This window comes from Caloenas nicobarica, chromosome 5 (genome assembly GCF_036013445.1).
Source record: "Caloenas nicobarica isolate bCalNic1 chromosome 5, bCalNic1.hap1, whole genome shotgun sequence".
In the NCBI taxonomy this organism is placed as follows: Eukaryota; Metazoa; Chordata; class Aves; order Columbiformes; family Columbidae; genus Caloenas; species Caloenas nicobarica.
Window position 1 is genome coordinate 61,718,315 of NC_088249.1, and position 13,857 is coordinate 61,732,171.

General features: G+C 40.6%; 1 protein-coding gene across 1 annotated transcript; it reads right to left on the reverse strand.

Moving 5' to 3' along the window:
• Positions 1–1,779: 1,779 nt before the first annotated feature.
• Positions 1,780–11,961, reverse strand: ARL14EP (ADP ribosylation factor like GTPase 14 effector protein). Its single transcript, XM_065636129.1, has 4 exons — positions 11,838–11,961; positions 6,758–7,262; positions 5,592–5,722; positions 1,780–4,126 (listed from the first exon to the last, which is right to left on the reverse strand). The coding sequence occupies exons 2-4, from the start codon at positions 7,178–7,180 to the stop codon at positions 3,898–3,900; spliced, it is 783 nt and encodes a 260-aa protein (XP_065492201.1). The 5' UTR covers positions 7,181–7,262; positions 11,838–11,961; the 3' UTR covers positions 1,780–3,897.
• Between the last annotated feature and the right edge of the window lie 1,896 nt (positions 11,962–13,857).

Genomic DNA, 13,857 nt, shown 5'->3' on the forward strand with positions numbered 1-13,857 from the left:
CCACATTGCCAAAGATAAGATGCAACTTGTAATTAAAGATCTTCAAATATAAATATAATCCTTTTAATAAACAGTTCCTCTACTACAGTAGGATTTAAAAGCAGGTATAACTTAAAGTTGTAGAGAACTGTTTAGCCTGTTTAAATAAAGTTGTCATTATTATTATATTGACTGGTTGGAAGTCAGTATAAAGTTGAATAAAACTTCAAGAATGTTTGCTGAAGAATTATTGGGGAAAATTATCTGGATCATGAAAGACAAGCTACTGCATATCTGTATATCCTACATTCCACTGAAAAATTAGTTGAAAAATGCTGAATCTCTGCATTTATTAGGACATAAATATGACTGAAAATGTGGCTCTAATTTCAGAGGAGAACAAAATAATTGAAACTGGAAACTGTATGTTTATGCTTTTTCATGAGAGTAGGAGAACTCAAAGGCTTGAGTGCTGATTCCAGCAAGATGTAGCTGTTTCTGTCACATAACAAGTGACAGAACCACCCGAACACTTGACCTCTGTGTAGCTGTCACTGCAGGATTTCAGTGTGAGCTCTTGTGCCGTTGTCTATTGGTCTGTTCTGGCTAACACCTGTATGACAAGGCTAAAGAGAACATTAAACCAGGTTTAAAATCAGGTTAAAAAAAAAAAAATTACCTTAACTCTATTTTCAGTTTTCCTTTAGTGGCTTTAATTCTGACTCTGAGATTTATAGAACCATACTTTTTGTTTAGGTTCGTCTGCTTTCTGCAGTTTCTGCTATCTTGAATGCTCAGCCAAAAAATTCAGAAGTTAAGAGTCTCCTCATGTTAGATTCTAAGAGTTATGAACTTAATTGATTAAAAGAAAACCAAATTCATGCTGTGGCTAAGGCTATAATGCATCTCCCAAAGATAAATGCTTTTTGGTAACATAGTTACCAAAAATATTAATACAACAGCTTCTCTAATTACCTGACTGTACTATATTGTTGAGTATTTGCAGTCATAATTCAACAGAAAGCATCCCAGGGCACGTTTCATCAGTTTGAAACTCTCATCTCTGCTAAGGAAGGAAAAAAGGGACACGTCCTGCCTCAGGTATGACCCCGAAGTTCTGTGGTAACCCTCACTGACTTAGAAGATGTTGAATTTGACCATGTTCTAAACTTGGTGTGAGTTTTGCTCTGTGTGAGGAAAGAAACCAAACCAGAACTTAACACGGTACACAACAGATCACAAATCTGGAGCTTCTGTTCAATAAACTCCAATTGATCCATGTGATATGTATTATTGATAGAATGGATTATTTTCTTGTCATTGATTTCTGTCTTTTGAAAATGTAAACTTTATTTGGGCATTAATTTTTGCAATTAATATCAAAAGGCAAGTCTTAACATCGTAACTGGGCTCTATCTGCAGTTGGCTTTTTCTCTTCAACACATGTGGAGTTTAAAGTGGTTTTTATACCTGGTCTGTGAGCTTCAGGTTTTACAGAAAGCAGTTGTTTCCTTTGGCTATATTAAAAGAATGTACTGGTTAACAGGCTTAGTTGTAGAGTAATTCTGAAAGATGGGGAACTACATATGCTGTTGGGAACAATATGCAATCACTTATAGATTATAAAATAGCTTGCTGATGGGGTAAGTTTGGTGCTTATGAAAACATACAGGAAAAAATGGATAAATTAGTATCTCTAAGCATTTTAAATCTAGCAAGATAGTAAAGTTTGACTTTTAACAGAAAAATAGATGAAGGAGACGTGTAAGTATATAAAAACATATTATTGAACTCAACACACTACAACCTATTCAAGGAACAGAGCTAAATGGAAATGCTCTAAATATGTAAGCAGGACATGTGAATGACCAATGCCAAAAGTTCTATTTTACTGAGGGGAAAAAAACCCGAAGTCTCCTGCAGCTTCTATAGCAATCAACAGTAACCAGTAATTAGCATAGGTTTTTATTCAAATACCAGCCCCATGCATTTTGTTAGGCAACAACCTGAGTGATTTATTTGGCAAAGTACTCATTGCTAGTGAATCTGTGAAATGAAAGACTGAATACACTTTTCAGAGACTTAATGGATATAGAGAAATACAGTTCTAATAATGGGATGCTCTAGGCAATTTAAACTACTGCTGGACTTGCATTTCACTTCAGTGGAAAGCTTTAATGGTTACAGAATCCAAGCTCTAACTGTGCACTTAAATGATAAGTTATACTCATCAAACAGTTGGAAGCCTGTCAGGTTTAGTAACAATGGGTAGTGCTGACTTGGGTCTAATATAAAAAATAATAAATGCATAAAAATTACAACACTGGACCAGCATTTTTCCTCTTGCTTCCATGGAGGAAACCATTTATATCTAATCCAAACAGTTGCTTAAGAGTTGAAAGAGCTCCAAATATGGATCAAGCACACAAGATCAATTGCTGTGTCAGGATAAGTGTGCTCTGTAGACAACAAAGTAAAATGTATTAAATGCCACTTGCATGTAAGGGAAGCCAGGGCTATTACTCATTTGTGGTGCTGCTGTCTAGAAGAGAGTGTAAAGAGTGTTGTGCTCTCCCTAACTAAACTCACATGATGTTTCTTGTGATAAATATGGCCCATGTGGGAGACATCATTGGAAGAACAATGTTCTGACCAAGAAATGAAAGGCTGATCATTTTTGTTACATCTGCTACAAAAATATAGTGTAAGTTGATGCTTCTGCTTCACTAGGACCAGCAGGTGTCAGTACAATTCAAAGCATAAGTTTGGATTTTAGTGATCAACCTTCCTGATACTTATTAGAAAAGAAAATACCCTAAACAAATAGTATGATTATACAATTTAAACTACTAAGTCTTCAGAAATCAGTAGTTAACAGTTTTCTTGAATAAATTTAACCCAATAAATATGCAAATCTTCCAAGTCTATCACAGAAGTAGGAAATTTATCCAAACCACAACTAAAATACCAAGGAATAACATCTGATTTCACTAAGATTTCAATTATAGAATCTCTTTTCCATAAATCTTGGTTATGTTGTGAAATTTTAATGTTCTGAGGACAGATATTGTATCAACCAAACATCAATTCAACTTCTTTTTTTGTTGCAGTCTAGATATTTAGTTTGGAAACAGATACTCAAATTCATTTCAGCTGCGTATGAACATTTCCCTTAAACACAAGCACAAATTAAAAAAGGGGAGAGGGCTGTTGAAGTACTAGTCCATTTGAATTACCAACTGATAACAAATACAGCAAAATTATTTCAATTGTGTTGTACAGAAGCCAGCAAACAGTATCAACTATTAAATAGCTCAACATATTTTTCCAATGCCTTGGCAGTTTAATAACACTTTAACAGTGAGGCTTGAATTAATAAGGATCATCTGATCTTAAATCCCAGTAACTTGGATGGGATCTGAACTCCTAAATGCCTCTGAATCCATTTTAGTGAAAAGGATTTAATTTCTGAGATGTATCTGGGATAATCTATAGAAGATACAGCATTTGCTATTAATACTAGAGAGAGCTTTATTGATACTGCATGTAAATTTACTGTGAACTTCAAGGATGTTTCACACAAAGCAGATTCAAAACATGAGATCCTGAACTAGAGAAGGAAAAATAAGGGATCCATGGAGACGGTACACTAATACAAAATAGTATATGGAACAATGGTGAGTGGCTCAGGATATGTCACATGAAAATTTAGCATCTTAAATACAGTGAAAGACTGCTCTATGAGAACTTACTCGTATGACTAACCATATTTCCATAATCATACTGAAAATGAATGTGAGCACATTAATCATGTGGATCATAAGTTCCAATGGTTTTCATTAAACCACTAAATGATGAATGTGCTGTGTCTAAACAAAGCATTAAATATATACTCAGGATAAACAACACACATATACACTAACCAACATGCTTATTTCTAATTATTTCTCCTCCTTCTATCTCAATTTGCTCATACAGCCACTTGCGGTCACAGCGACATTCGGCTCCACACTTGTTGGAGCCACACTTGGGGCAAGCATAGAAACATCCCAGGCAATCTTCATCGAGACAATCGCAGAGGTCCATCCCATTGTAAAGCAGGAGTCCCTGGCTATCGTAGACTTTACTCTTGGCTGGTATAAGTTGCCTGTATAATGAAAACCAAGTTATTTCCATGTTAAAAAATCCACCTATTTTGATGCCAAGCTGCTAATAGTTGAGAACAGAGGTTTCCTTTCTTCAGGTGTCCATTTTAACACTCCGTCAATTTAAAAGACGTATATATGTTACTGTATTTGACAACATTTCTCAGCCTTAATTCTATCTCCACTATAGTGCTTTAGAAATAACTTCAAGAATGGGAAGTTTTTATTTCTTCAATAGCACACTTATTTAACCACTCATGAATATTCTTAGTTACATGATATGAACTTCATATTACCTTTCAGAGGATGTGAAACGCTCCCTTAATTTACTTCTCTTTTGTAACGTGTAGCTGTAATTCAAAGAAGCTCATGTAGCACCATTAAGGTGTGCACATCCTAATTTAAAAATATTTTTATGGTTTTATCATCATTCATCTCTGTAACAGTTCTGTTGAAGTGCAGAATCGCAGAAAAACTCTGTTTGGAAGGTACCCCTGGAAGTCACCTTGTCTGACCCCCTGTTCAAAGCCAGGTCAACTCAAATTAGGTTGCTCAGGGCTGCATCTAGTTGAGTTCTGAAAAGCTTTAATGTCAGGGATGCCACAATGCTTTGGATCTGGTGTTTTACTATATACACAGAAAGTTTTCCTAATATCTCATCAACATTTCTCTGGTTGTAACTTGTGCCCAAACTGAGCAGAAGAAACAAATAGAGGAGAAAAAGATGTGTGGCTTGTGAATAGCACATCTAGTGTCTGTTTCTGTCTTGTGAAGTTAAACTTAGATGGAGAGCAGGGGAAAGGTATTAATGTGATCTTTCTTGCACATTTTAACAAACATTGTACAACTAGTTAAAGCTGGGACTTCTATCACCCTCCTACTAGGACAAGACTGAACTGGTCCAAACTCTTAGTGGAAAATGACATGCAAGATTCAGCTGCGTATATGTTTCCTCTGTAGAAAGTATGATTTTAAAACTAGTCACTTTAGAAGGCTGAAATTTGTTATCCAGTATTCTCTAACTTGGACACTAACTTCCTTTTTTAAAAGGAAGGTAAAGTCCTAACTTGTACATATTTGTTTACAAAGTACAATCACTGAGTTTATTGAAAGCTGACAACTCCAGTATTTTAAGTGTAGTCTACTTCACCTATTTTCAAACTTAGCCTATTATCAGAATTCCAGCTTGTGCATAATTTAATACCTTAATCTGTGTAGTATTGTCACGCCTTACCAAACACTTGTTTATATTCTAATTGCCTGAAATACAGCCTATATGGTAACACTTTATCTTCTGTTTTGTTTATCTCAGTCATGACAGTGAGCTTTAACGTCCTCAAAACCAAAAAACCAATCAATAAACACACAAACATCCATTTAAAAATGTTATAGTGTTACAGGGACACTGACCATCAAGGTTATTTTATTTTGAAGTGAAAGCTAATGTAAACCCAGGAAAGAGCTCACCTGTCTGAATTATATGATGCGTTTTTTGTTTGCAGCCTTCTCTTTTCTCTTTTACTGGTTTCAGGAGTGAATTCAGTCTGTCGTCCTGGATTAGCAAACTGTAGAGACTTTAAAGCTTTAGCTGTACGCCCCTGAACAAAGACAGAAAATCTCATTTAATTACAAATAAAAACCTAAGTTCATAAGAAAACATCCAGTCAAGCCAGGATATTGTAATAACTTAGGTAAATTGTTGACCTCAGCTCTAAGCACTGGATTTCCCATAAGAAAAAGCTTAAGTCTTATAACTTTTATACCAGAGAACTGTACTAGTCTCAAAACCCAACAATACAAGCTTTATAGTAGCAGTTTTAATCAATGCTTTCAAATTCCACCCTGTATCAGTCTCCTAATCATATTGGCATGTAACTGAAAAGTACAGTTGGGCAACAGCCCTGGGCTGAACAGGACAACAGCTCCTACAATGCAATTCTGCTTTGCTACAGGGCATTTATGGGTGAGCTCTTGCTGATTTGGCTGCCCACACTTCTGCTGATGACTTGCACACATCTTGAATGATGCATCCAACAACATACGAGCTGTATTCTAAACTCAGCACTCAAAGCATGATCCTCCCACACCAGTTCATTACTGCCCCTGAACAAATGCCACGGCCTTCGCAGCTCAGATACCACAACAAGAGTACATTTAATTCATCTCAATGCATGTTCACTTGGTAATGAACTGCTAGAAAAAGTGGATTTTTTTTTTTTTTTTTTTTTTTTAAAACTGAAGAGACTAAACCAGAAGAAGCTTACCTTGGCATCCTTAGAAGCAACCTTTGCAGTGTTCAGTTTCAAGCATCTGAGCTTGTTTTATGTAAGGCTTGAGCAACAGCTTAAATTACCAGCAGCGGTCTGGTATTTACGTAAACTTACGAGTTTTAAGTCACCCTCATACATGCAGTCACTTGAATTTAAAAGGACATAATACTAGGGAAGAGGATTTTTTTTAAGGTCCTCCAAATAAAGGCTTAAACACATTAAACTCCCACACATCTATAAAGCTACACTCTTTTAATAATTCTATTAAAAAACCTTAATTTCTTTATGTAGGACTTGTATGAAGCCCAATTCCAAAAGCTTGCAGCACTTAAGGAAGGTGGGAAAACTGATCCATATACATACGTCCGAATCAAGTTTTCTTCTTTGGCGATCTTCGGATTCAACATCCATGCTTCCATTTATTATCTGCATACATTTGGGACAAAGCTTCCAACCAGGTACAAATTGCCTTCCAAACTTGGCACTTAGAAAAACTGCATCATCCAAGTCAATTGCACGCAAGTTTTTCTTTGAGAGTTTTCTGTGTACGTTAAAGGGATCACAACATGATTTTTGTAAGTCTTCAAATCTTTCAATGTAAATTTTTGCATGGTGGAAGCAGATTGTATTGTTCTCTGAAAGGGTGATTCCAGTCCTAAGCTGAAGTAACAGTAGGTCAGATGAAGATGTATCTTGCTTAGTCTTGAAGCCAGTGTGACGGGTATAATATGTTTTATGGCATTCATTGGTAGCTTGAAGCTGAACTCCAACTGAACAAGGATCCATTTTACTTTTTCAGAATGTATTTCACCTTTTTTTGCCTAAAATGTGTTCTTTGAAGTCTTTAGTAGTTTCTGTGAAGATCACCCTAGAGAAAACATTAAAATCAGATTTCTGCTGTAAACTTCTGGCTGTAAGCTTGACAGACTAGGTTTAAGTAATCTAAAAAACATGCAAAGCAATTCTAACCTAGTCTAGATAAGACTAAAAATGCACTGAATTTAATTCTAGAATTAAACCGTGCATCTTCTATTCCTTTCAGACGCAGTTTTCCCAGCTACAGGAAGTATAAATTCAAGATGTTTAGTAGCATTACTTTCCCAAAAGCAACCTGGTAGCGAGGTATGAGGTGGATGAGCTGTTCAGATAACAGCCTGCTCTGGTCACAGGTTTCCTGGGGGCTCCCTCTCTCAGCACAACCCCTACCAGTCAAGAGCAGTTGCAAAAATGGCCCACAGGCAGAGACTGCTGATGGCTAAACAATTCACCCATCCTGTTTACAAGTAGTTTCTGGGGGAAAAAGCTGCTGAAGGTAGGCTGCCCGGGCTGTCAGTCGGTAATTCACATCCAGCAGCGCTTTCCTGCGTGTTATTCCCATGTACACCAGGTGCAGGTCAACGCACAGAATCAACCTGAACCTTATCAAGAACCAGCCTGTGGTGTTACACACAAAGATGGGTGGTTCCAGGTGTTTGCAGTTGTGGTCATGCGGCCTCTGCTTGCAGCTCTGTGAGTGCCATGTCTGTTTGATGTAAATATTGAGCAGTTATTTCAGCACAAATATAACTACCAAATACAAAGTTAGCTACTGCAGAGGGCTTTTGTACTCATGCCAAAGTTTGCAAATCCAATACTGGCCCTAAAACATCAGAGCCTGAGCCCATCTTGCACTGTTTTCTACTGCAACGTAAAGAACAAATTCCTACGCAAAGAATTACTTTGCTTTCAAAACTCCTGAGAACCTTAATTACGATGAATACAATCTAACTGGGATCTTGATGTTCACCTATGTGCTACTCCGCAAAGACAAATCCAGACACATTAAAAAGCAAAGTGTACTGGTTTGGGCTGGGAGTTAAATTTTTTCACAGCACTTGTATGGGGCTGTTTTGCAGTTGTACTGAAAATAGTGTTGATAAGATGCTGATGTTTTAGTTATTGCTGAACAATGCTTACACAGTGTCAAGGTCTTTTCTGATGTTCAGACTGCACTGCTGGCAAGTAGGTTGGAAGTGTCCAAAAAGTTGGCAGGGCACACGGCTGGGACAGCTGACCCCAACTGAGCAAAGCGATTTTTCCATCCCATATGATGTTGTGCTCAGCAATAAAAATGGGGGGAGGTAGGTGTGGGTGCTGCTGCTCAGGGGCTGGCTGGGCATCGGTCGGGTGGCAGTGCGCAATTGTTTTCACTTTCATTGCTTGTTTTTCTGGGCTTCTATTTTCCTCTGTGTGTGTGTTTGTGGTGTGGTGTTTTTTGTTTTGTTTTGTTTTTTTTTTTACATGTTTTTCACTTATTTTTTAATTACCAAGCTGTTTATCTCAACCCACAAGTTTCTTTCTCAGTTTTACCCTTCCTATCCTCCCTCCCATCCCACAGGGATGGGGGGGTGGGGAATGAGCAGTGGTGCGGTGCTTAGTTGCCAGCTGGGGTTAAACCACAGCGCAGTTATTTGTGCTAACCACTAAACAGGGCAATATGGCTTTTTTAATCAATAAAAGTCTCAGCCAGTTGTATAACGGAAAAATTCTGTGATGCTGCTTTCAATAAAATAAAAGCAAACAGCATCACATGCAACCTAATGACATGGAATGTGGAAGTTTATCTAACAGACAGGACTATGAACACAGCAGTGCAGCATTCTAACAGAACAGTAAGGAGTTAATAGGCTTTTGAAAATTACTCTGAAAAGTCACCACCTGGAGCATTTTTGCAGCAGAAATCCTCTTCATTGTAATACTTCAGTTTTTCTGAAAAAGATGTATGTATCTGATGCAATTATGTAACACATTTCAATATATTAAACTGTATGCACAGTAACTTCAGGGTCTTGCATAGGACATGCTATTGTCTAGTGATTTAACTGATCCAAATATAGATGATATACCGGGCTGTACTCAGGCCAGTGAACTTGTTTTAAAGTATAATTTTATATCTGATTCAAGACAGAACTGGGTATAACTGAACAATTATTTTTAAACAAGTTTTCTCAGCCTATTGTTAAGAATGCTCCAGCTTTCACATTTAAATTAAAGCAAGAACAATAGAGGCACAAAGAGTCCTGAATGCAGAGGCACAATGTTATAAACACCAGAGTTTGCAAAAAAGGGTGTGTACTTCATTCTGAAAATAAAGCAAACTCGGTTCTGTTTTTTGCAAGTTATCTGATAAGAGAGAGTATTCTAATACTTAACACTGATTTCTAAGGTCAAAACCTAAATTCTGTATTTTAAGGACTAGAACTAGTCCAGTCCTAAATTTCTAGGCTATCTGACCTCTTCATCACTGAAATTTCTGTATTCTAAGTTAACTAAGGCCTCTCCTGAAGTTTTGACCGTGCACAGCTCTTCAGATCTGCACTGAATAATACAAATAATGAGTAAAGTATACATATCAATGGAGTTTTAAAAATTCTTATTCTCAGTGCCTGCTAAATTCTAGGAGTGGTCTGTTAAGTTTTACTACATAAAAGTTCCAGTGCCTTTGCCTATTTATGTACTTTTACTGTGGTGTACTGACTTAGAACGATTTTTACTTTTCTCTTGTTTAAAGACCATCTGTCAAACTTACCATCTTAGTGCACCAGCTATACTCGGAACAAATCTTTTTTCATTAGGTGCACAAAGTTTGTCTTTCAAACTAAAGTAACTGGAACTGTACGCTCAAAGCTCACTGCTGCTGAGTTAACAGTTTAACAGCAGTTTAACTCAAAGTAGTTTGTAGGTTGCGAACCAGCTTGCTTCAAATGCTAAAATGTCTGATTTTTGCCTGATTCCTGCTGAGACAGGTGGGGGGGTGTGTGTAGGTGAGGAAGCACACTAGGTCAATATATGACTGATCTGAACTTTTGAAACTTGCAGATGCATTAGAAATCAGAACTCTTGGAAGATGTTCCAACTGAAAAATACCTGTTTTCTAAAAAACAGGAAAGAATTACTTCATTGCCATCTTTGGCAGGCATCTGTTTTGACAGATTACTACACTACCTGAAATACCACTATATTAAACAGAGGGAAAGCACATCAAGTGTATCACCACAGTTTGTTCAAATGATAGTGAGCTGGTGACCTAAGTTAAATCTCCCATGCACTTGATTTGTAAGAATCCTTGGTGGAAGCTTCGGAGGCATTTCTTTCCTCATCCCCTTTGGGAGGAGTACAAAGCTTTTTGCCTTTGATTCCTCTTTGTAAATAGGAGAGAGTTTCAAAACCCAAGTACTTAAAGTTGGGAACCGTGTGTCAGGCTGGAGGAACAAGCACCAACCCCTGTGATACTTGAAATCAGCAATTAGTAATAAAATGTGTCTATACAATGTCATAGATTTTAGGCATTTACTAACGTAATAAGGTTCATAGGTGTTAGGCACTTGCTAGGTGTTAACAAATACCACTCTTGTGACTTAAGATAAGCAGAAGAAAGTGAGGAGACAATGCTCTTGCTCTCAGAAGGTGGTGACACCAGCGCAAGCAGGTTACAAGCTGAATAACAAAGGAATGTAATGCATGTGCAAAGGATTTCTTGGAAGTGTAATAAATATATATGATCTGGGTGGATGTAATCTGTGTCTGGGAATTGTTTGGGACCCCCACTAGGCAGAAACGATTCCCGTGGGAGCCGATGCGTCAATAAAGGGCGCTTGCTTCTAAAACCAACTGCAAATTTTCACAGAATCACAGAATGTTAGTGATTGGAAGAGACCCCAAAAGATCATTTAGTCCAATCCCCCCGCCGGAGCAGGAACACCCAGATGAGGTTACACAGGAAGGTGTCCAGGCGGGTTGGAATGTCTGCAGAGAAGGAGACTCCACAACCTCCCTGGGCAGCCTGTTCCAGTGTTCCGTCACCCTCACTGAGAAGAAGCTTCTTCTCATATTTAAGTGGAACCCCCTGAGTTCCAGTTTGCACCCACTGCCCCTTGTCTTACTGTTGGTTGTCACTGAGAAGAGCCTGGCTGCATCCTCGTGACACTCACCCTTTACATATTTATAAACATTAATGAGTCACCCCTCAGTCTCCCCTTCTCCCCAGGGCAGAGTAGAGGGGCAGGAGAACCTCTCTTGACCTACTAACCACCCCCCTTCTAATCCACCCCAGGTACCATCGGCCTTCCTGGCCGCAAGGGCCCAGTGCTGGCTCATGGTCACCCTGCTGTCTCCCAGGTCCCTTTCCAGCCGGCCCGCCCTCCCCCCAGCTCGGCAGGGCAGCACCGGAGGGGCTCTCCGTCCGCGGGGCCTGGCCCGGTGCCGCTGCGGCCCGTGTGTCCCCCGGCCCGTCGGCCTCCACGGCCCCTCCCGCGGCAGGAGGTCGCCCCGGTACCTTGCCCTGGATTTTTTTCCGCCGGGGCGCCGGCGCCCAGCTCCCGTGTGACCCCCGCGGCGGCAGCGCTGCCCGTGGCCGCCGTTAACCGCCGTTAACCGCCTCTCACCCGCCCGACCCCCGGCTCACCATAGAGCGGCGGAACCGCCGGGCGGCCCCGGAGCGGCACTTCCGGCTCGCAGGTAGGGAAACGCCGACACCGCGGGAGCGGACGGAAGGGCGGGGCTGTGCGGATCACGTGGCCAAGCGTGGACTCGTCTCGTGCGCGGTGGTTGCGTGCGCGACGTGCTGCGCCGCTGGGCGGGGCTCGCGCTGTGGGCGGGGCTCGCGCTGTGGGCGGGGCTCGCGCTGTGGGCGGGGCTCGCGCTGTGGGCGGGGCTCGCGCTGTGGGCGGGGCTCGCGCTGTGGGCGGGGCTCGCGCTGTGGGCGGGGCTCGCGCTGTGGGCGGGGCTCGCGCTGTGGGCGGGGCTCGCGCTGTGGGCGGGGCTCGCGCTGTGGGCGGGGCTCGCGCTGTGGGCGGGGCTCGCGCTGCGGGCGGGGCTCGCGCTGTGAGGCGGGCGGGAGCGGCTGGGGGGACGGTGGTAGCGGGTGCAACGCACCGGGAGCGGCGGGTGCTGTGAGGGCGGGACGCGGGGGTGAAGCTGCGCAAACCCCGCTCTGCCCCTCAGGAAACGCGACCCGCCCGAGCGCTCCCGCCTGCAGGGGAGAGGCTCTGTTACCAGACTAGGGCAACCTCGGGGAGCCGGTAATTATATTCTTCCCTCACCCCCGTCAAGTTCCTCAGGACACCATATCCCCCGCCCCTGAAATCAGTGCTGCTGAAGCTGTTACTTATTTTAAATTAAAAAAAAAAAATCCAGAAAATCCGTTGCTTCATTTAAGAAAAAACAAACCAACCAGACAAAACCAAAACAAAACCCCAAACCTCCCCCAGTGTCTTGGTCAGCAGAGTGTCTCAAAAGTCTGTTAGTAGGTGGGGTTGGTTTGTTGTTTGATTTTTTGTTTGTGTTTTTATGTGGTTTGCTGGGTTTTGTTTGTTTGTTTTTGTGGGGTTTGTTCATTGATTTTTTGTTTGTGTTTTTATGTGGTTTGCTGGGTTTTGTTTGTTTGTTTTTGTGGGGTTTGTTCGTTGATTTTTGTGTTTTTATGTGGTTGGTTGTGTTTTGGTTGTTTGTGGTTTTTTATTTGTTTGTTTTGATTTTATTAAATGCAATAAAGTTTTCAGGACAATGAGTCTTTCCAGGGAGGAGGTATGAAATTTCAACTGGTATTTATTTGTTCTACAGCCTCGGTAGTGACACCACACTCTACCTACGCTTTTGTAACAATAATGATGATACACAGAATGCAGGTGTCCTGATAAGTACCTTAAATTTATAATACTGATGCTGGTTTTAAGTTATAATGATGCTAGAAAGAAAAAAAAAAGCCTTAAATTACCAATTAATGCCCATATGAAGCTGGTTTATCTGTTTTTGTTTAGAATTTTAGAGCGTACAAGAAAAAAATGCTGGATGAGAGTCTTTTTCTTCTATTTCTGTCAGTTTCCTCTCTTTCTGGACTGGATTCAACCCAGAGTTTTTTGGAGGATGTGACTCTTCTTTCCAAACCTCTTCAAAGGCAGGATAGAGCCTTTTGTGTTGCTCCAGTCCTCACGGTAACCACCTATTGCTGAGTTATGACAAAATGAGACACAAAAAATCTGCGAGATCGTCCACAATATGTTTCTACCCCCTTGAAGCTGTCACCCACAGCACATCAGGATGTCACAGCCCCATAACATCAGCAGCAAATTAAGGCCACCCAGTTAGTGACGCTAGAGGCTTAAGTTCCCCCCCCAATCATTTGTGACTAAATAATTACTGATGGGCTTTCCAGCAGGTTTTCAGTGGATGGTAATAGTAAGAAAGCTGAAGTATAGTCAGAGCAAATACAGAAAGGCATGGCATGAACCTAAAAGGAATCATGAGCCATAGAAACTGATTTTAGTAACAGAATGTTGAGTAATACCATATTCATTACTTGGGGCTTGACACAGCTGATGGATGGTATGATAACGGCCGACACCTCTTTCTAAATAAATAAACAATTTTAGGACTGAGCTAGGGTAGTGATTAGTGCAAGGGAAGCCAAAATGTTTGGGTGTAGA

What these genes read in the sequence shown, in the direction of transcription:
- ARL14EP (XM_065636129.1), bottom strand. Translation starts at nt 7,180, where the DNA reads ATGGATCCTTGTTCAGTTGGAGTTCAGCTTCAAGCTACCAATGAATGC. An exon ending in GAAGAAAACTTGATTCGGAC is followed by an intron (nt 5,723 to 6,757) that starts GTATGTATATGG and finishes GTCTTTGTTCAG; the next exon opens with GGGCGTACAGCTAAAGCTTT. An exon ending in GCATCATATAATTCAGACAG is followed by an intron (nt 4,127 to 5,591) that starts GTGAGCTCTTTC and finishes TTCATTATACAG; the next exon opens with GCAACTTATACCAGCCAAGA.